At 46.7% G+C, this 19,375-nt stretch overlaps 1 protein-coding gene, 1 long non-coding RNA gene and 1 other non-coding gene across 3 annotated transcripts; 2 read left to right on the forward strand and 1 right to left on the reverse strand.

Annotated features, from left to right (window-relative positions):
* The first annotated feature begins 403 nt into the window (after nucleotides 1-403).
* Nucleotides 404-13,698, forward strand: LOC148684682 (uncharacterized). Its single transcript, XR_015951711.1, has 2 exons — nucleotides 404-465; nucleotides 13,544-13,698. It is a non-coding gene; the product is annotated as an uncharacterized LOC148684682 (long non-coding RNA).
* Nucleotides 3,001-13,382, reverse strand: OPN1SW (opsin 1, short wave sensitive). Its single transcript, XM_035127600.3, has 5 exons — nucleotides 12,447-13,382; nucleotides 11,482-11,650; nucleotides 5,750-5,915; nucleotides 4,595-4,834; nucleotides 3,001-3,364 (listed from the first exon to the last, which is right to left on the reverse strand). Exons 1-5 carry the CDS (start codon nucleotides 12,790-12,792, stop codon nucleotides 3,242-3,244), a joined length of 1,044 nt encoding a protein of 347 aa, XP_034983491.1. The 5' UTR covers nucleotides 12,793-13,382; the 3' UTR covers nucleotides 3,001-3,241.
* A 1,770-nt stretch (nucleotides 13,699-15,468) lies between the features above and the next one.
* On the forward strand, nucleotides 15,469-15,540 carry TRNAP-AGG (transfer RNA proline (anticodon AGG)). The gene has a single exon. It is a non-coding gene; the product is annotated as a tRNA-Pro (tRNA).
* The last annotated feature ends 3,835 nt before the right edge of the window (nucleotides 15,541-19,375 follow it).

Below are 19,375 nucleotides of genomic sequence, written 5' to 3' on the forward strand. Positions count from 1 at the left end.
AATGCTTCTGAATACCAGTCACTGGAAACCGCAGGAGGGGAGAGGGCTCCTGTGTTTGAATCCTTCCTGCGGGTTTCCCAGGGTGCTGGACTAGGTGGGCCACTGGCCTGATCCAGCACCCTGTTGTGTCCTTCTGATTTAATAGCCACACAGATCTACCTGCTATGCGATTTAAGTAGGTGGTCTGTGAAATTTGGAGCCTGAAAATGTGTGACTGCATCCCCCTGATATTGGAAAGCACAAACCTGGCCATTTCCCTGCTCTTTGCAGTTCTCGTGTGTGTGTGTGTGTGTGTGTGTGTGTGTGTGTGTGTGTGTGTGTGACTTCCAACCACCTTGTGACACAACAACAACTTTCCAAAGTTGCATTGTGTTGAAACGTTTGCATTTGATTTATTTGTCTCAGGTCCTTGGTTCTATTTCACAGCAAAGTCACAGAAGTGGGAAGGCAGATATACAAGCCATGGTAGGTTCTGTTGTGAATTTATACATGCTTTGTATATTTATTTATGTATATATATATATATATATTTAAAAAAAACTTCTGCAGTGGGAGAAAAGAACAGATTCTGTCCATTATCGGGAGATTAATCGAGGCCTCGGATTCATCAGTCTTTTGTAACTTTTATAACTTACTCGTCTACTTTGCATCCTGGGTAAACCACGATAATTATACGCAGGACGTTGTGCTGGGTACAGAATCATAGAACTGTAGAGTGAGAAGGGACCCCCAAGGGTCTTCTAGTAGTCCAACCCCTTGCAATACAGGATAAGTGACGGGGTTACTGACAGTAATAAAAATTACCAAATCTTGAATGACCCTTTAGACGCTCCCGCCCACTCCCGTCCCCCAGATAATTTAAAGAGTTGGAAGTTTTCTGGAAACTAGGTGTATTGATCTTGTTAGGAGCTGCTGGCGCAGGGGATTCAACTCTCTCAACACAGAACTGCTAGTCCTCCTTACATCCCTGCCAGGGTGGTGCCCTCTTTACAAAGGCGAAATTGATGTGCACACGGTTATGCCAGAGCTGGGATTTGAACCCTAGTCTCTGTCCAACTCATTCCCTGCCCTGGACCCTCCTAAGATTTTTCCCTGTGCATCATATTCCTACCCCAACCATGTGCAGAGCAGGTATTGCCAGTATTCCTTGTGGGTAGGGGCGTAGCTCAGCGGGGGAGAGCGGTTGCTCTGCATGCAGAAGGTCGCAGGGCTGGGAGAGAAACTTCCCCTGAAATCTGGGAGAGCTGCTGCCAGTCAGTGCAGACGACACTGAGTCTAGATGGACCACTTGGTCTGACTCGGCAGAGGGAAAGCTTCCTGGGTGTCTACTCGGATTGGGTCACAGCTCAGTGGCAGAGCAGATGCACTGCATGCAGAAGGGCCCAGCCTCCCCCCCCCCAACACTGGGAGCGACGCTTGCCTGAAGAGATGCTGCCAGTCGGTGCAGGCAGCTGCCGACGTTCTGATCCTTTTGAAAAGCTCACACAGAGTGTCGAGCACCCAACGGCCGCCATCCTTTGCTCCGGAAAAGCCACAGCGGTATTTGGAGAAGGTGAAGCCACAGGGCCTGCGCTGGCTGGCGGAACAACCAGCCCGCTTTCTAGGGGAGAGCGTGCAATTCTAGGAGGGCTCTGCCACTGTGGAAATGAGGACCCTGGCGGGGAAGGAGCTCCGAGCTTAACAGAAGCGAGTCAGGACACTGAGCCTTCCCTATGGATCATAATCTTGTACAAGACAGCCTCAAACCCCTCTCAAATCACAGCTCCCGTCTATTAAAAAAGAATGCGGTTCCAAGTGGATCTGCTTGAATTCCTTTGGCTCTTTCTACAGATCCTTTGCAAAAGTGATGAGTGTGTTTGTCTGCATGTGTGTGATAGAGAGCCGCAGTCTGCTCCAACTGGGAGAGATCTCAGGCAGTGAGAGTTTCTTCCCAGCCCTTCCGCTTTTAATGAGAAAGTTTTAATTAGATGGGCCAGGGATTCAAGCTGGGATGCTCAACACATACAGCGTCTCTGCAAATACTATTCAAACAACAGTTTCAAGCTTCTGGTCCTCATCTCCTCCTCCTCCTCTGCTTCTACTAGGCTTTCCTTGTCACCCCATCAGTCATTTTGCCTCCCCCATCAGATAAAACTGGTCCCATTTTCCTTCTGATCCTGGAACAGGAGACCCAAAAGCTCTCCCCTCGCCTGTGCACAATATCGCAATAAACTAAAGGACAGTCAGCTTGCACAGCCCCAATGACAGGGCCAGCTCCTCGGGGTGACAATATGATTGCACCCCATTTTTATGGCTTAAGGAAGACTCTTGCTCCCTTCCATATCCAGCTCTAGTTCTTAAAGTCTTCCCAGCTGCTTCGCTGCCATCTGCCCTTATCACAGAATCATAGAATTGTAGAGGGACCCAGAGGTCCTCTAGTCCAACCCCCTGCGATGCCTGTCCTCTCCACCGCTCATTCCCAAACTTCTTTCTGTCGATCCTCCCACTTGTCATTTGTGGGGCCCTGGGTACGGCGTCTAAACATTCTGGCCCTAGATACGTACATTAAAATAGCAGGAGTTGCGACCATTACATGCAGGGCAGTTTGTGAGCTGACTGTACACTTTAGGGCTCTCTGCTTCCGTGCGGTGGTTTGTTTTGCAAAATCAAGTTTCTAGGCCTCATGCTCGTTGCTTTGAAAAGGGCTGCCAGTGTCTGCAAAAAAAGCCCTGAAGGGGAGCCCCGGGCAATTCCATGAGGATTTCAACAGGCTGGCTCCACAGCACAAATTGCTTCCTAGTTTTAATTCCTTCCCATGGCCAGCCCACAGCCATCTTCCTGTCCCCCCCCCCCAAGTTGGCTCTTTGAACGTGCCGTTTCCCACAACTTAACCTGAGTGCAACAGCAATTTTTAAGGGTTAAAATCGTCTTAAATGAATCTGATGGTTTAGCTTCTTGAACAACTCCAAATTCAGAGGGAAATTCAGAAGTGAGCATGGTTATGCCCGGCAGGACTCAATAGCCCCCGGAGACTCGATCTGACCGTAGCTGTCCTTTTCGGCTTAACTGAGCCAGTCCGTTTTGCCCGTGTGAAACTATGAGAGACCAAATTATCTGGGTATTGAAGTCCCGGGCCTTTGCCCTGCGTCTGAGCCGCGGAGGACCCCTTTTGGCCCCCTCTCCCCCCTGGACATCCTGGGCCCGGCTGTGGTGTGGCTGGGGAGGGTCTCTCTCCTTCTTGGGACCCCACGGCACGCTCTCCTTAGCTGGGGCTGACCTGGCTGGAAGAAACCGAGGACACCTCTGTCTTCTGGGCTGAGCTGGACACGTCGGAGTCATCGGTCATGGGTTTGCCACAAACGGTCTCCATGATACAAGCCCGGAACTGGCACGGAAAAGTGGAATGGGTATAAGATATATGTTCAAAAGTACAGTAAAGGTTCATTGTCTACGCTAGCGTTCGAATGACCTTGGAAAGAGAGTGAGCTGAGTAGTTAAGGATACACATCGATGTAGGAATGTATTGGATAACTAGGTAAAGAAATATATAATAATTAGAGTACATTCATGTGTAAAACAAGAATATACCGTGCATTAGGGATTAACGGGAAGTCCAAAATGTGGTATTTTATTTATTGTTTTCTCTTTCATGCGTTTGATTTTGTGTTATGCCGAGGGGTGTAACAATACTTAATTCTGTAATATAAGATATAAAACGTTTAAATCTTGTTATATAGAGAGCACCGCATTGATTACTAATACTATATACTGATAGGCAATCAATCTCGAACGTATATAAATATATATAGTCTTTTTGCACTGTTGCCTTTGGGCAAGAGATACAGAACAATTAAATCAAGAACGAATAGTTTAAAAAACAGTTTCTATCCAAGAGCTATAACCATCTTAAATGCTGTAACTAAATAATATGGTATTGGGGAGTTGTGATGGGTATGTGTGTGTGTGTGTGTGGCTGTAATTGTGTTTTTGTTTTGTTTTTTATTTCATTGTACTACCCGTATGTACGTGGGACCCAGGTGGCGCTGTGGGTTAAACCACTGAGCCCAGGGCTTGCTGATCAGAAGGTCAGCGGTTCGAATCTCTGCGACAGGGTGAGCTCCCGTTGCTTGGTCCCAGCTCCTGCCAACCTAGCAGTTCGAAAGCACGTCAAAATGCAAGTAGATAAATAGGAACTGCTACAGCAGGAAGGTAAACGGCGTTTCCACGTGCTGCTCTGGTTTGCCAGAAGCGGCTTTGTCATGCTGGCCACATGACCTGGAAGCTATACGCCGGCTCCCTCGGCCAATAATGCGAGATGAGCGCGCAACCCCAGAGTCGGTCACGACTGAACCTAATGGTCAGGGGTCCCTTTACCTTTACCTTTTACCCGTATGTACAATGAAAATGAAGTATCTATCTATTATCTATCTATCTATCTATCTATCTATCTATCTATCTATCTATCTATCATGTCCCTTTGGTCATTAGTTTATTTTGTAGTATAATATAATCTTCAATAAAAAACCCCACAAGAATAGCCATCTTGTAGCCCTGGCACAGAGCGCCCGTTTTGCACCCCTTTCCCTGCCTGCTGAGCGGCCGGCTGGCGACTCACCTGCTTGTTCATGAAGCAGTAAATGATGGGGTTGTAGACGCAGGAGGACTTGGAGAAGAAGGCGGGGATGGTGACCAATCGCAGGTCCAGGCCGTGGTCCCGGTTGTTCACCATGTACATGGCAAGTGCGGCGTACGGGACGTAGCAGACGCAGAATGATCCCACCATCACCACCACCATCCGAGAGACCTCCCGCTCGGCCTTCTGGGTCGTGGCCGACTCCTGCTGCTGAGCAGCTACCTGGGGAAGGAGGGCAGGAACCAGGCACAACCCCTCTTGCAAGATGTAGCGGGCAGGGACGTGTCGCTTTCCCAGAGCCGTAGCACCATAGCACGGGAAGGGGGTTCCCCAAAGACAATCTAGCCTGACCCACTGCACTGCTTGCTTGTCAGTGGGTGGGTGGCCCGTGCTCCCAGAACTACGCTAAGGCGTTCGCTTGACGGCTATCGGTGGCCAGGCGGGAGCACCGAGGGGGTGGTTCTATCAGCACAGCTGACTGCGGAACTCCCTGCCACAGGAGGCAGGGCTGGCCGCCAACCTATCTGGCTTTGAAAGAGGATTAGACAAATTTGGGAAGAGGAGAGGGCTTCTGAATACCGGTTGCTGGAAACGGCAGCAAAAAAAAAGAAGCTATCCTGGTAGTTATTGGTGTGTTGTCAAGATGGGATTAGTTTGATTTCCTAATCAGCTGAAAGTGTGATGCTAATAAGGGCTGGATGAATTGGAGACTCGAGGAAAGATATCTGCAATGCTCATCTCGAAAAATATCTATTTGTCATTTACACAATTTGTCTATTTGTCATTTACACAATTTCATTGTTTGCTGACGGGCTTCCCATTTAGACGTTTGGTTGTGCACAGCGAGAACAAGATGCTGGGCTTGATCCAGACACAGCCCGCCCCCCCAGAATGCCAACTTCAACCTGATCCGGCAGGGCTTTTCCTGATGTCCCTGACGACTCTTGGGAAGCACACCTAAGAGGCAATGTAGTGGTTAGAGTGCCGGAATAGGACCTGGGAGAGAGACCGGGGTTCGAATCCCCACACGGCCAGCTCCCTGGGCGACCTCGAGCACTCGCTGTTCCCTGTCGGCCTAACCCTACCTCGCATGGTTGTTGTGGAAGGGGTCGGAGGAGCCGGGCAGGAGGTACTTACGGCACGGAGGGCGCCCAGGAGCTGCGAGTAGGAGAAGATGATGAGGGTGAGGGGCACGATGAAGCAGAAGATGAAGAGGAACCAGGTGTAGTATTCGCTCCTGTACTTGGTGCCAACTGTGTACCAGTCGGGGCCGCAGGAGCACTGCAAGCCCTCGGGGATGAATCTGAAAGGCAGAGGAGCAGGGTCAGCGGAGGACGTTGGCTTTGTGGGAGCACATTTCGAAACAAAAACCACAGAGGCTAACAGCAGTGGATTTAAGCAGTGGTCAAGAAGGCCCAGGTGGCGCTGTGGTTAAACCACTGAGCCTAGGGCTTGCTGATCAGAAGGTCGGTGGTTTGAATCCCTGCGACGGGGTGAGCTCCCGTTGCTCGGTCCCAGCTCCTGCCAACCTAGCAGTTCGAAAGCACGTCAAAGTGCAAGTAGATAAATAGGAACCGCTCCGGCGGGAAGGTAAACGGCGTTTCCATGTGCTGCTCTGGTTTGCCAGAAGCGGCTTTGTCATGCTGGCCACATGACCTGGAAGCTATATGCCGGCTCCCTTGGCCAATAATGCGAGATGAGCGCGCAACCCCAGAGTCGGTCACGACTGGACCTAATGGTCAGGGGTCCCTTTACCTTTACCTTTAGGCTTGCTAAGAGGTATAAGACTGAATCAGATAAGTGCTGGAGATGCAATGAGACTACCGATAAGGGCACATTCTATCATATGTAAAAGGGTAAAAGAGTATTGGGTAAAAGAGTAAAAGGGTAAAAGAGTATTGGGAAATGATCCATAACAAATTGAAAAAAAAAGTTTAAAAGTACTTTCAGGGGGGGGGGAACCATAATCCTTTCTGTTGGAGATAATTCACACTGAAATTCCCAGGTGTCAAAAAAGGTTATTTATGTATGCCATTACTGCGACCCGTGTTTTGTTAGCCCAAAAATTGAAAACGAGCGAGGTCCCAACCGAAGAAGAATGGCAACTTAAGTTGACAGAATATGTGCAGCTTGCAGATTTAACATATAGAATAAGAGAACAGGAAGGACATACGTTTAGAGGAGATTTGAAAACGGGAATAATTGTGTACAGCTGAAAACGCTGGCAGTATTAAGATAAATTCAACAGTGTAACTAAGTTTTGATGGATGCAATAATGGAATACTGCTTAATGGTATAGTTTTTGTAAAATATGCAGGGATTTATGATATGTAAAATGAACCATGGAAAGAGAAGAAGGGAAGTCATTGATATCTTAAGGATGTAAAAAGCCAACCTAGCAGTTCAAAAGCACGTCAAAGTGCAATTAGATAAATAGGAACCGCTCCGGCGGGAAGGTAAACGGCGTTTCCATGTGCTGCTCTGGTTCGCCAGAAGTGGCTTTGTCATGCTGGCCACATGACCTGGAAGCTGTACGCCGGCTCCCTTGGCCAATAATGTGAGATGAGCGCGCAACCCCAGAGTCGGTCACGACTGGACCTAATGGTCAGGGGTCCCTTTACCTTTACCTTTAAAGAAGACCCAGCAGAGAATTTATTTCCTCAGACTTTTAAAAAAGAACAAGCTGAGTGAGAGATTGCTGGTGTGCTTCTACCGAGGCTCCATAGAGAGCATTCTTACATAATACTGTATCTGTGCTTGGCTTTCCAGCTGCACAGTCATGGATAGGAAAGCGCTCCAGAAGGTCATAACCACAGCCCCAAAGATTATCGGTCATCCTCTCCCATCTCTGGAAGAACTATACAATTCCCGTTGCCTTAAAAAAGCAAATAATATTTTACAAGATTCATCTCATCCTGGATATAGTCTTTTTGCACCGTTGCCTTCGGGCAAGAGATACAGAACAATTAAATCAAGATTAAAAAAACAGTTTCTATCCAAGAGCTATCACCATCTTAAATGCTGTAACTAAATAATATGATATTGGGGAGTTGTGATGTGTGTGTGTGTGTGTGTGTTTGTGTGTGGCTGTAATTGTGTTTTTGTTTTGTTTTTTATGGGATGGCATTCAATTTCGTTGTACTATGTATAATGACAATAAAGTATCTATCTATCTATCTATCTATCTATCTATCTATCTATCTATCATCAGTGCAATAAGACATATAATTATAGAATTGTGGAGTTGGAAGGGACCCCCAAGAGTCATCTAGTCCACCCCTGTAACGCAGGAATCACAGCTGAAGAATCCCTGAAATGTGGCCATATCTTCTACAAACCTCCAGGGAAGGCCCACCACCTTCTCAGAGACTCCACTCTTGACCAGCTCTGATCCTATAAATCATTTCCCCAAAGTTTAGTTGGAATCTCATGTCCTGTACCTTGAAGCCATCGGTTTGGGTTTTACCCTCTCCATGGGGCACCCCTTGAGATATTTGAAGATGGCTCTCAAATGTCCTCTTTTCCAGGCTAAACATACCCAGCTCCTTCAACTGTTCCTTGTAAGGCTTGGGCTACATCTACACAGCTATATAAAAAAAACCGCTCTGAAAACGCTCTGAAAAAACCCGTTTTAAAGCTCACAATGGGAAATTTCAGAGAGTTCCGATTTCAGCTCTACACCGCCATCTGTTGTCACAGTGTTCTAATGATTATGTAACATTTTATTTTTACTAATGTAGCTTAGTCGTTTCCAGACCCTTGACCATCTTGGTCGCCCTCCTCTGCACACCTTCCAGCTTGTCAACATCCTTCTTAAATTGTGGTACCCAGAACTGGACACCGTATTCCAGGAGGGATCTGACCAAGGAGGAATAGAATGGGACTTCCCTTGACCTGGACACTAGACTTCTGTTGAGGCATCCTAGAATAGCATTTGCTTTTGTTGCTGCTGCATCACACGGTTGGCTCATGTGGAGTTTGTGGTCCACCAAGACCCCTAGATATCTTTCCCATGTACTGCTAGTAAGCCAGGTGTCTCCCCCCCCCCCATTCCTATGTGTTTAGGGTGAGGAGATGGCATTGAAAGAACTCAGAGTGAGGTTCCCATCCATCCGGAATTTCCCAGACGTATCTGGAATACTGCAGATTTCCGGGTGGAAATCGGAAAGACACTCAGGAAAATCCATACATATGGCAGCCCATGTTGGCAGTGCTGTTTTTGCTGATTTCCCATAAAAATAGCTCAAAAACTTTTCGCTTTTTGAAATATGGCAACCCTGCTCAGGGGGGAACTCCCAGCAAGGGATCTGGGTGGTCCGTTCAGCGCTAGAGGCAGATCCAAACAGCGTTCCAAGGAAGAACAGCATCTGCATCCTTTGCACCAGAACCAAACTCACAACTGGTCCATAGACGTGCCATAACTAGCAGCCCTTCCCTCTAAAGTAGACCCTGAAGAAGTGTCCTGTGTAACTCAGAAGCTTGCTGACTACTTTTAGTTGCTCCTGCTAATAGCTACTGCACATGCCATAATATACAAGTTAGAAGAATGGGAGAGGTTATGGAATGAAGGTATTAATTTTACTGCATGCAGCACGCATCAGGAAAATGTTATGAAAATGATGTATTGGTGGTACTGTATTTAACACCAGTTAAACTGGCCAAAATATACAGAACAAAAATTGAATGTTGGAAATGTAAGGAAAAGGAGGGTACTTTTTACCATATGTGGTGGACATGGAAAGAGGTAAAAGCTTTCTAGGAAATGATATATAATGAGTTAAAGAAAATGTTCAAAAACACTTTTGTTAAAAAAAACCAAAAGCTTTTTTTATTGGGGATAGTGGGTAGAGAGATACCGAGACAAGATAAAAAATTGTTCTTATGTGCAACAACTGCGGCAAGAATTTTGTTAGCCCAAAAATGGAAACAACAGGAGTTACGAACAAAAGAAGAGAGGCAGATGAAACTGATGGACTTTGCAGAACTGGTGAAACTGACGGGAAGAATCTGGAACCAGCTAGACCAAGCATTCCAAAAGAACTGGAACAAAGCCACAGGGTTCTGTCTTGGGCCCAGTCTTATTCAACATCTTTATCAATGACTTGGATGATGGGCTTGAGGGCATCCTGAGCAAGTTTGCAGATGACACCGAATTGGGAGGGGTGGCTAATACCCCAGAGGACAGGATCACACTTCTAAATGACCTTAACAGATTAGACAACTGGGCCAAAGCAAACAAGATGAATTTTAACAAGGAGAAATGTAAGATACTACACTTGGGCAAAAAAGGGCACAAATACAGGATGGGAGACACCTGGCTTGAGAGCAGTACATGTGAAAAGGATCTAGGAGTCTTGGTAGACCACAAACTTGACATGAGTCAACAGTGTGATGCAGCAGCTAAAAAAGCCAATGCAATTCTGGGCTGCATCAATAGGAGTATAGCATCTAGATCAAGGGAAGTAATAGTACCACTGTATTCCGCTCTGGTCAGACCTCACCTGGAATACTGTGTCCAGTTCTGGGCACCACAGTCCAAGAAGGATACTGACCATAGCTGCCAAGTTTTCCCTTTTCTCACGAGGAAGCCTATTCAGCATAAGATAATTTCCCTTAAAAAAAGGGAGAACTTGTCAGCTATGATACTGACAAGCTGGAACGTGTCCAGAAGAGGGCAACCAAAATGGTCAAAGGCCTGGAAACGATGCCTTATGAGGAATGGCTTAGGGAGCTGGGTATGTTTAGCCTGGAGAAGAGAAGGTTAACGGGTGATATGATAGCCATGTTCAAATATATGAAAGTATGTCATATGGAGGAGGGAGAAAGATTCTTTTCCGCTGCTCCAGAGAAGCAGACACGGAGCAATGGATTCAAACTTCAGGAAAGAAGATTCCACCTAAACATTAGGAAGAACTTCCTGACAGTAAGAGCTGTTCGGCAGTGGAATTTGCTGCCAAGGAGTGTGGTGGAGTCTCCTTCTTTGGAGGTCTTGAAGCAGAGGCTTGACAGGCATATGTCAAGAATGCTTTGATGGTGTTTCCTGCTTGGCAGGGGATTGGACTGGATGGCCCTTGTGGTCTCTTCCAACTCTACGATTCTATGATTCTATGAAATTTATATTATATTTGAAAGACAACTGTAAGCAATTAACATCATTAGAAGGGTTATCTGAAGATTTGTAAGATGAAATTGCTACCTATTCAGGTTGAGTAATAAGGTGTTTTAGGCAATGATGTAACAAGAATAACGAAGAGAAATGTAAAGATGCAAAGTTTAATTTTGTGAACCATCAGACGGGAGGGAGGGAAGTTGTTAGACTCAGTTGAGCCAAAGATATAAAATAAGAGGGTACGATGTTACACAATGTGATTATATTCAGGTAGTTAGCCATGTTGGTCTGATGCAGTTGAAATAATAATAATAATTAAAAAAAATTGTCCAGTAGCAAACTTAGTTGGTCTCTAAGGTGCTACTGGACAATTTTAAAAAACATTTTAATTTGTTTTGGATGTGATTATGTGTAAAACCAGACCGTGAAGCTGAGGCTCCAATACTTTGGCCACCTCATGAGAAGAGAAGACTCCCTGGAAAAGACCCTGATGCTGGGAAAGATGGAGGGCACTAGGCGAAGGGGACGACAGAGGACGAGATGGTTGGACAGTGTTCTCGAAGCTACGAACATGAGTTTGACCAAACTGTGGGAGGCAGTGGAAGACAGGAGTGCCTGGCGTGCTATGGTCCATGGGGTCACGAAGAGTCAGACACGACTAAACAACAACAACATATGTAAAACCAATAAAAATCATGCACAGGCTTTGGATCTTCTCCCCAATCTGGGCATCGGAAGACCCCCTCCCTTCCTGGCTCACCTGCTCCACCCAAAATAGGGTGGGATGGACACTCCGATCCCAATGAACCAAGTCGCTGCCACCACCAGAAGGGCGTGCTTGGAGTTGAAGCGGAAGTTCCCAAAGGGCTTGCAGATGACGATGTAGCGTTCGAAGGCGAGGAAGGCCAAGGACCAGCCGGTGACCAGCCCTGGGGTGGGTGGGGGAGACAGAAACGGACAAGGGTTGACAAAGATCGGCAGTCGGCCAGGCCCCAAAGGTCACGACACGCAAGGAAAAAGGGACAGGGAGGGAGAAGGAAAAATGCAAGGGGAGGAATTACAGTCCCCCTGCATGCCAAGGTGGCTCAGTTGGTAGCAGCGTGTTGCTGTTGGGGGTTCTTCAGGGATTCTCTGCATTGCAGGGGGCTCACAAGTCTACAATTCTATAATTCTGATATACCTGAAGGAGCGTCTCCACCCCCATCGTTCAGTCCAGACACTGAAGCTCCAAAGGCCTTCTGGCGGTTCCCTCACTGCAAGAAGCAAAGTTACAGGGAACCTGGCAGAGGGCCTTCTTGGTGGTGGCTCCTGCCCTGTGGAATGCCCTCCCTTCAGATGTCAAGGAAATAAACAACTATCTGATGTTTAGAAGACATCTGAAGGCAGCCCTCTTTAGGGAAGCTTTTAATGTCTGATGTTTTAATGTACAGTATTTTTAATCTTTCGTTGGAAGCCGTCCAGAGTGGCTGGGGAAATCCAGCCAGATGGGCAGGGTATAAATAAATTATTATTATTATTATTATTATTATTATTATTATTATTATTTGCTTGGGAGTCCTTTAAGCGTACCGAAAAGGCAAGGAAGAGGAGACATGAAGGAGAATCCCCAACAAAGGCCAGGGCTTCTTCCGCTGCCGTTCTCTGCGGGTTGCGCTGGATGACCTCTGGGGGACCCTCCCGACTCCACAACTCTATTCTACTCCACTCCTCCTCTGGGGATTTTACCTGCCACCGAGCCCAGGAAGGCCTCCATGGCGCAGATGTGCCTCCCGAAGAAGAAGTAGCCCTGCGAGCTGGCCAGGAAGACGGTGAAGACGGAGAAGACACAGAACAGGAGCCCGGCGAAGGAGATGTTGACCAGGATGTAGTTCAGCGGCTGGCGCAGCTTCTTGTACTTGACGGTGACCACCAGGATGATGGCGTTGAGGGGCGTCCCGGCGAAGAAGACGAAGCCCATGAAGGCCGTCTGGAAGTAGAAGGCCCACATTGGGGCGATGTGGTACTGGGGCCCATCCCAGGGACCCACCTTGGAGATGTTCTCGAAGAGGTAGAAGTCTTCCTCACCGGACATCGTCCCTGGTGCCGCGGCGGGGACCGAGATCTCCCCGAGGGGCCCCTGCCCTCCTGTTATAGTAGGATGGAGGGGGCAATCCACTTAGAGGCTCTGACCGGGATCAGGCACTAATCCTGATCATCCCAGAGGCAAACTTGAGGATTGAGGCCGCTTAAGACCTTTACCTGCTGTCCCTTAAGCCCCTCTCAGAGGATAATCTCCTTTGCTGTCCAGGTCGGAGCCGATTGCCAGGGACTCTTCGGGATGGCAGAGGGCAAGGCGACGCAGCCTCTCTCAGCGGAGCCTCCGAGGGCACTTTGTAGAATCGTAGAGTCGGGATCCCCAGGGGTCATCTAGCCCAACCCCCTTGCCACGCGGAGAATCTTTTTTTTCAAAAGTATTTTTATTAGTTTCATCACATATTTACTATTTTACATTCCATCTTTTAATCCTTACAATTTCATCATATACACCCTACACATACTATACCAGACTTAACTCTCTACAACTTTGTCCCTTTTACTCCTAAGTAAACTTCCATTCTTCTTTCACCTGTCTTCTTTTGCCATCTTTATCTTTCGCATTATTTCCCATTGTTCAGCTTGTTCTCTTTATTCCAGATTGTTTAAATTTTAAATATTATTTCTACACAATTCTTTTGTTTGTTCAATGTTTATATGTTTACTGTTCAGATTTCTTAAAGAGTCCTCTTGCAATTTTAACATTTTATTATCTTCCATCCATTAAACCATATTCCCAAAACTTACAGGTGTTGGTTTGTATTTCCTGTTATGAGGTTTATCCCACTGCCATGCGGAGAATCGCAGCTATAGCGAAAATGACCGGGAAGATCAGAAACCGAGGAGAGACTAAATTGAATAAAGAATGGTTCTTGCTAAAAAGAACACTGTAAACAATTAAAAATGTTTGGCATGATTTTTTAAAAAATACGCTTGCAGTGTAATAAGAACTATGTATTCAGAACTGAGTATTAAGAACTGAGTATTAAGGAAATATGGAGAGCAGTATCCGATACAGTCAGAAAAGAATAACTATTGAACACCTGGAGGGGTGGAAGGAAGTCAAGGGATTCAGAGAATCCTATGCATATATGATTACGAGTTACATGTGATTTTAATTGTTAAATGTAAAAGTGCATAATTTTTTAAAATAATAATAAAATAGCGAATCACAGCTATAGCATAGGAACCCAAATGGGACACCCAGGATTGGGATCAGAAGCCAGGGCGGCTTCTGTAAGTTTGGGGTGTCCCTCATGAAACTGGACAGTTGTGTTTTATGCTATCGTATCCCCTTATCTTCTCCAGGATAAATAACCCCAACTCCCTCAACGGCCCTCCTCCTCTCTCCCCGCATTTGCTCTCCACCCCACGGCTGGAAACTGAACCCCCTCAACTTTATCAATGTACAATTCGTACATTTGAAGCACACACTATTCCCCCCCCCTCCCCGAGTCATCCCGGGAAGTGTAGTTGCCTAAGGGTGCGGCTGGGAACTGTAGCTCTGCAATTGGCGGACTACGGTTCCCGGGACTCTTTGCGGGGAACGGTGTGCTTCATGACGATCTGTGCCCAGGATGCAACTGGGCTGGTTATACATGACCCCACTTTTAATACAGTTCGTACCTGCGAAGGTTTCAGGGCGGACAGACTGTAGTTTCCTGTTGAGATCCTGTAGCTATTTCTACCACAAATGCAGAACAATTAAATCAAGAACGAATAGTTTAAAAAACAGTTTCTATCCAAGAGCTATAACCATCTTAAATGTTGTAACTAAATAATATGATCTTGGGGAGTTGTGTGGCTGTAATTGTTGTTTTGTTTTGTTTTTTATGGGGTGGCATTCAATTTCATTGTACTATGTACAATAACAATAAAGTATCTACCTATCTCTATCTATCTATCATCTATCTATCATCTATCTATCTATCTATCTATCTATCTATCTATCTATCTATCTATCTATCTATCTATCTATCTATCTAAATGTTTTCCACTGCGTTCTCTCCCCTGTTCCCCTTCATGAGAAACCCTCTAGATGACAAGAACGAGTTAACATTGGAACATCACACAGAACTACAGGAATAACTTTATAACACGTTTAGGGAAGTTTTTAACGTTTGATATTTTATCGCTTTTTTATTCTGTTGGGAGCCGCCCAGAGTGGCTGGGGAAACCCAGTCAGATGGGTGGGGTATAAATAAATTATTATTATGATTATTATTATGATAAATTACTTGTGGACCAAATGCACGTTGGCACACCAAGCTGCCTCGTAGAAAGCACAGCAACGGAGCCTGGTTGAAAAGTTGGCAACCCAAATGGTAGCAAGCCTGCTTGGGATTTGGGCCTCACGCCCTGCCTATTCCCCCACCCCTCGTTTTTCCCTGAATAAATGGGACTTTCTCCCCTTTAAGGGCAGAGGGGGAAATGCCGCCCACTGTATGTTAAATCCCCATTTACTTCTACGGGGTAATGCCCAATTCTCCCCAGCGCCGAAGGGGTTAAGAGCTTTGCTCCTGGGCAACGTGGACGTGAGCATGTGAGCGCCATATGGGACCGTGGGCACATGCATCACCCTATTCTTTGCCTGCCACATGCAGAGAGAAAGTAATTTGAGCCTGCAAATTACCAGCCGGCCTGAAGCGAACATCTGGAAGGCCTATAAGCAACTGGCTCGTTGGTCTAGGGGTATGATTCTCGCTTAGGGTGCGAGAGGTCCCGGGTTCAAATCCCGGACGAGCCCTACTTTTTGAACTCCGGCAGCAAGCGACCAGGCAAAGGAGGAGACAACTTGAAATCACACACGCATTTACCATTTCTAAAAATCCAGATTTACCAGTCCAGATCACCTAAAGGGACTCATTTCTGGGCGGCCTCTGTTTTTGGCCACGATCCAGTCGCTTGCTGGCAAATTCAGGTTGCGCAACTGAAGTTGATTAGGGAGGCTTGTGCAACAAACCCGCTTCTCCAAAAGACTGGAGGGTTTTTTTTGCATCAAGGAAAGTGACTGGAAGATGTGCTCAGATGTTTAGAATCACAGCTAATTGATGTAGCACCATCCCTGCAACAAATAATAATAATAATAATAATAATAATAATAATAATAATAATTTATACCCCGCCCATCTGGCTGGGCTTCCCCAGCCACTCTGGGTGGCTTCCAACAGAAAAATAAAACACAAAAATAAAACACAAATAAGAATTTGTAGTGAACAAACAATGCAATATTTCTAATCTGGGGGAAAATTACCTGGATTTTTGCTAACTAATTCACATAAAATATCCACTGGGGCTGCCATCTTGCCATGGGTGTGTTTTTTGTGGTCGTCTTTTCTATTCAGATCAGTGGGAATTATTTACTCCCGTGTAAGGATGGGGCTCTCTTTAGAGGAAACCGAGCTAAAGATCAAGAAGTCCCCAGTTCGAATCTTGCCAATTCAAGAACTGGATTTATTATTGGCCCTTCGACACCAGGTCCCAGGGCAGATTGCTACAATTTAAAACAGGCATGGGCAAACTTGTTTTGGGACTACAACTCCCATCACCCCTAGCTAGCAGGACCAGTGGTCAGGGATGATGGGAATTGTAGTCTCAAAAACATCTGGAGGGACGAGTTTGCCTATGCCTGATTTAAAATCCAGTATCTTAAATATTGGATTAGACAAATAACAGAGGATCAGGCTATGGTCTGCCTCCACAGTCGGGAGGCAGAAATGCTTCTGAAATTACCAGTTGCTGGAAACCACAGGAGAGGAGAGTGATCTTGTGTTCGAATCCTGCTTGCGGGTTTCCCACAGGCATCTGATTTACATGGCTTGCTCTTCCTGCTTTTGCTTCCACGGGCATGTGGCCCCCCAAAAGTTGCCCAGGAGGGAATGCGGCCCCCCTGCTAGGAAAAACAACAACAACCATTTGCGCCCCCACTTCTTGTCAGACTACAACTCCCATCATTTCTGACGGTTGGCCATGCTGGCTGTTGGGAGTTGGGGGTCCAACAATGTCTGGGTGGCACCAAGGTTGGGTAAGACTGGAGTGGGCAATTCTGGTCTGGATACTACACCAGTCCAAGGATGCTTCCTTCTGGAACCATTATTAGCTGTGATTCCGGGGGTTGGACTAGATGACCCTCGGATCCCTTCCAATTCTATAGTCTTATGAGTCTATGATTCACGAGCCTTTCATTAAACTGCATTAAAACAAGGGGAGCAGGCTGGCATTTTGCTGTGTGGATGTTGGTTGGGAAAACCTGGACATATTGCAAGTAGAGCGATTTATTGGGGGGGGGGAAGGTTTAAAAAATCCAATGAAAATGTAATTTTGGGGGGAGATGTCCCCCCCCCAAAGCTCACAGATGCTCTCCTCCTCCATGAATTTGTCCCATTCTCTTTTGAAGGTTGGTGGCCCTCACTGCCTCCTGTGGGAGGGGGTTCCACATGTTAACCTTTTAGAAAAGATTCTCTGTTTTGTGGTGGGCTTTAGCAAATCGGAACAGATGCTCATTAAATAGCCCAGGGTGGTCTAGTCTCCCTCCAGAAGAAGACTCAAGCAAACAGGCCATCAAGTCTTAGTCGTCTCACTATCCCTGTTTGCACACATAAATATAGGAGCACGATGCTTTCTGGTTTCTCGGCTTGTGAGCGCTTCTTTTTTAAAAAATGGCAACATCTGGCAGGCTACAGCAACATCTGGGTCATTGGTCTAGGGGTATGATTCTTGCTTGGGGTGTGAGATGTCCTGGGTTCAAATCCCAGATGAGCCCCAGGTATATTTTTAGCTTATGCGGGCTGAAGTAAGATGTTTGGAAAGGGGTGGAGATGTAATTTTCGAGGAGGAAAAGAACTGTCCACATCGGGCAGTTAGGGATATGGAAGCAGTTTGAAAGCACGCCAGTGCAAGTAGATAAATAGGTACTACTGCGGCGGGAAGGTAAACGCCGTTTCCGTGCGCCCTGGCTTCCATCACGGTGTCCCATTGTGCCAGAAGTGGTTTAGTCCTGCTGGCCACATGACCTGGAAAGCTGTCGGTGGACAAAGGCCGGCTCCCTCGGCCTGAAAGCGAGATGAGCCCCGCAACCCCAGAGTCACCTTTGACTGGACTTAACTGTCCAGGGGTCCTTTACCTTTACCTTCTGATGTTCTTATGAATGGCAAAGGGGATATAGAAGCAGGCATCAGGCTGGCACGGGGAAGCAGGTGACAAGCAAAGGCAGGTAGCGCTTAGCTCTCCAGGGTCTACCTGCCTCCCTCGCTCCCCCAGGGGAGCCATAATACACAGCGCAAAAACCTGTAAGCACAGGGGCCTGCAGGAAATTTCTACTGTGTGCCAGATGCCGTTGTTGCCTTTCTGCCAAAAACTCCCCCCAATGATTTGTTCCCACTGAATGTAGGTCGTGGACAAGGAACATGCAGAGATAGAGAAAAATGTTTTGTGGGGGATAAGGTTGGCAAAGGTCCGTATAGTTAAAGCTATGGTTTTCCCAGTAGTGATGTATGGAAGTGAGAGCTGGACCATAAAGAAGGTGGATCGCCGAAGAATGGATGCTTTTAAACTATGGTGCTAGAGGAGACTCTTGAGAATCCCATGGACTGCAAGAAGATCAAACCTATCCATTCTGAAGGAAATCAGCCCCGAGTGCTCACTGGAAGGACAGATCCTGAAGCTGAGGCTCCAATACTTTGGGCACCTCATGAGAAGAGAAGACTCCCTGGAAAAGACCCTGATGTTGGGAAAGATGGAGGGCACAAGGACAAGGGGACGGCAGAGGACGAGATGGTTGGACAGTGTTCTCGAAGCTACGAACATGAATCTGACCAAACTGTGGGAGGCAGTGCAAGACAGGCATGCCTGGCGTGCTCTGGTCCATGGGGTCACGAAGAGTCGGACACGACTAAACGACTAAACAACAACAACAACAAAGGTTGGCAACCTTTTAGCCCGGATCTTGTGCCCAGATCTTGCTTGTGGTCTTCTGGGAGCCAGCAAAACTTGCCCCCTGTGGCCAGCTGCATCCATTCAGCAATCTGGTACCCACTCCTCAGCCTTTGGGTGTTGAGTTCCTCAGGATAATTTCAGACCCTCTGAGTGTCCCTATTTTCCAGGGAGATTCATGGACTTAGAGAAGCTGCCCCGCTTTCTGATTTGATCCCGGAATGTTCCGCTTTTCCTTGGAAACCCCTCTTTTCCTCGGAGAAATGTTGGAGGGTATGGAGTTATGGGACCCCCGAGTCAAGGAGATAAGTAACTAGACAATCTTTAGAAGACGTCTGAAGGCAGCTCTGGATAGGGAAGTTTTTTTTCTTAATGTTTAAAGTTTTATTAAGTTTTTATATATGTTGGAAGCCACCCAGAGTGGCTGGGGCAACCCAGTCAGATGGGGAGGGTAATAATAATAATAATAATAATAATAATAATAATAATAATAATAATAGTACAGTGGAACCTTGGTTTATGAACGTTTCAGAAGACCGTTCGACTTCTGAAACGTTCCAAAACAAAAAATCAAATGGCTGTCGGCAATTTCAACGGGCGGTGGGGGGAACGCGCCTTGGAAGCCATCTGAGTTCTGAAAAATGTTTGAA

The sequence above is a fragment of the Zootoca vivipara genome, chromosome 9 (genome assembly GCF_965207765.1).
Source record: "Zootoca vivipara chromosome 9, rZooViv2.hap1.1, whole genome shotgun sequence".
Classification (NCBI taxonomy): domain Eukaryota; kingdom Metazoa; phylum Chordata; class Lepidosauria; order Squamata; family Lacertidae; genus Zootoca; species Zootoca vivipara.

What these genes read in the sequence shown, in the direction of transcription:
- OPN1SW (XM_035127600.3), bottom strand. Translation starts at nt 12,792, where the DNA reads ATGTCCGGTGAGGAAGACTTCTACCTCTTCGAGAACATCTCCAAGGTG. An exon ending in CTTCCTGGGCTCGGTGGCAG is followed by an intron (nt 11,651 to 12,446) that starts GTAAAATCCCCA and finishes CACCCACCCCAG; the next exon opens with GGCTGGTCACCGGCTGGTCC. An exon ending in CCCTATTTTGGGTGGAGCAG is followed by an intron (nt 5,916 to 11,481) that starts GTGAGCCAGGAA and finishes TCTGCCTTTCAG; the next exon opens with ATTCATCCCCGAGGGCTTGC.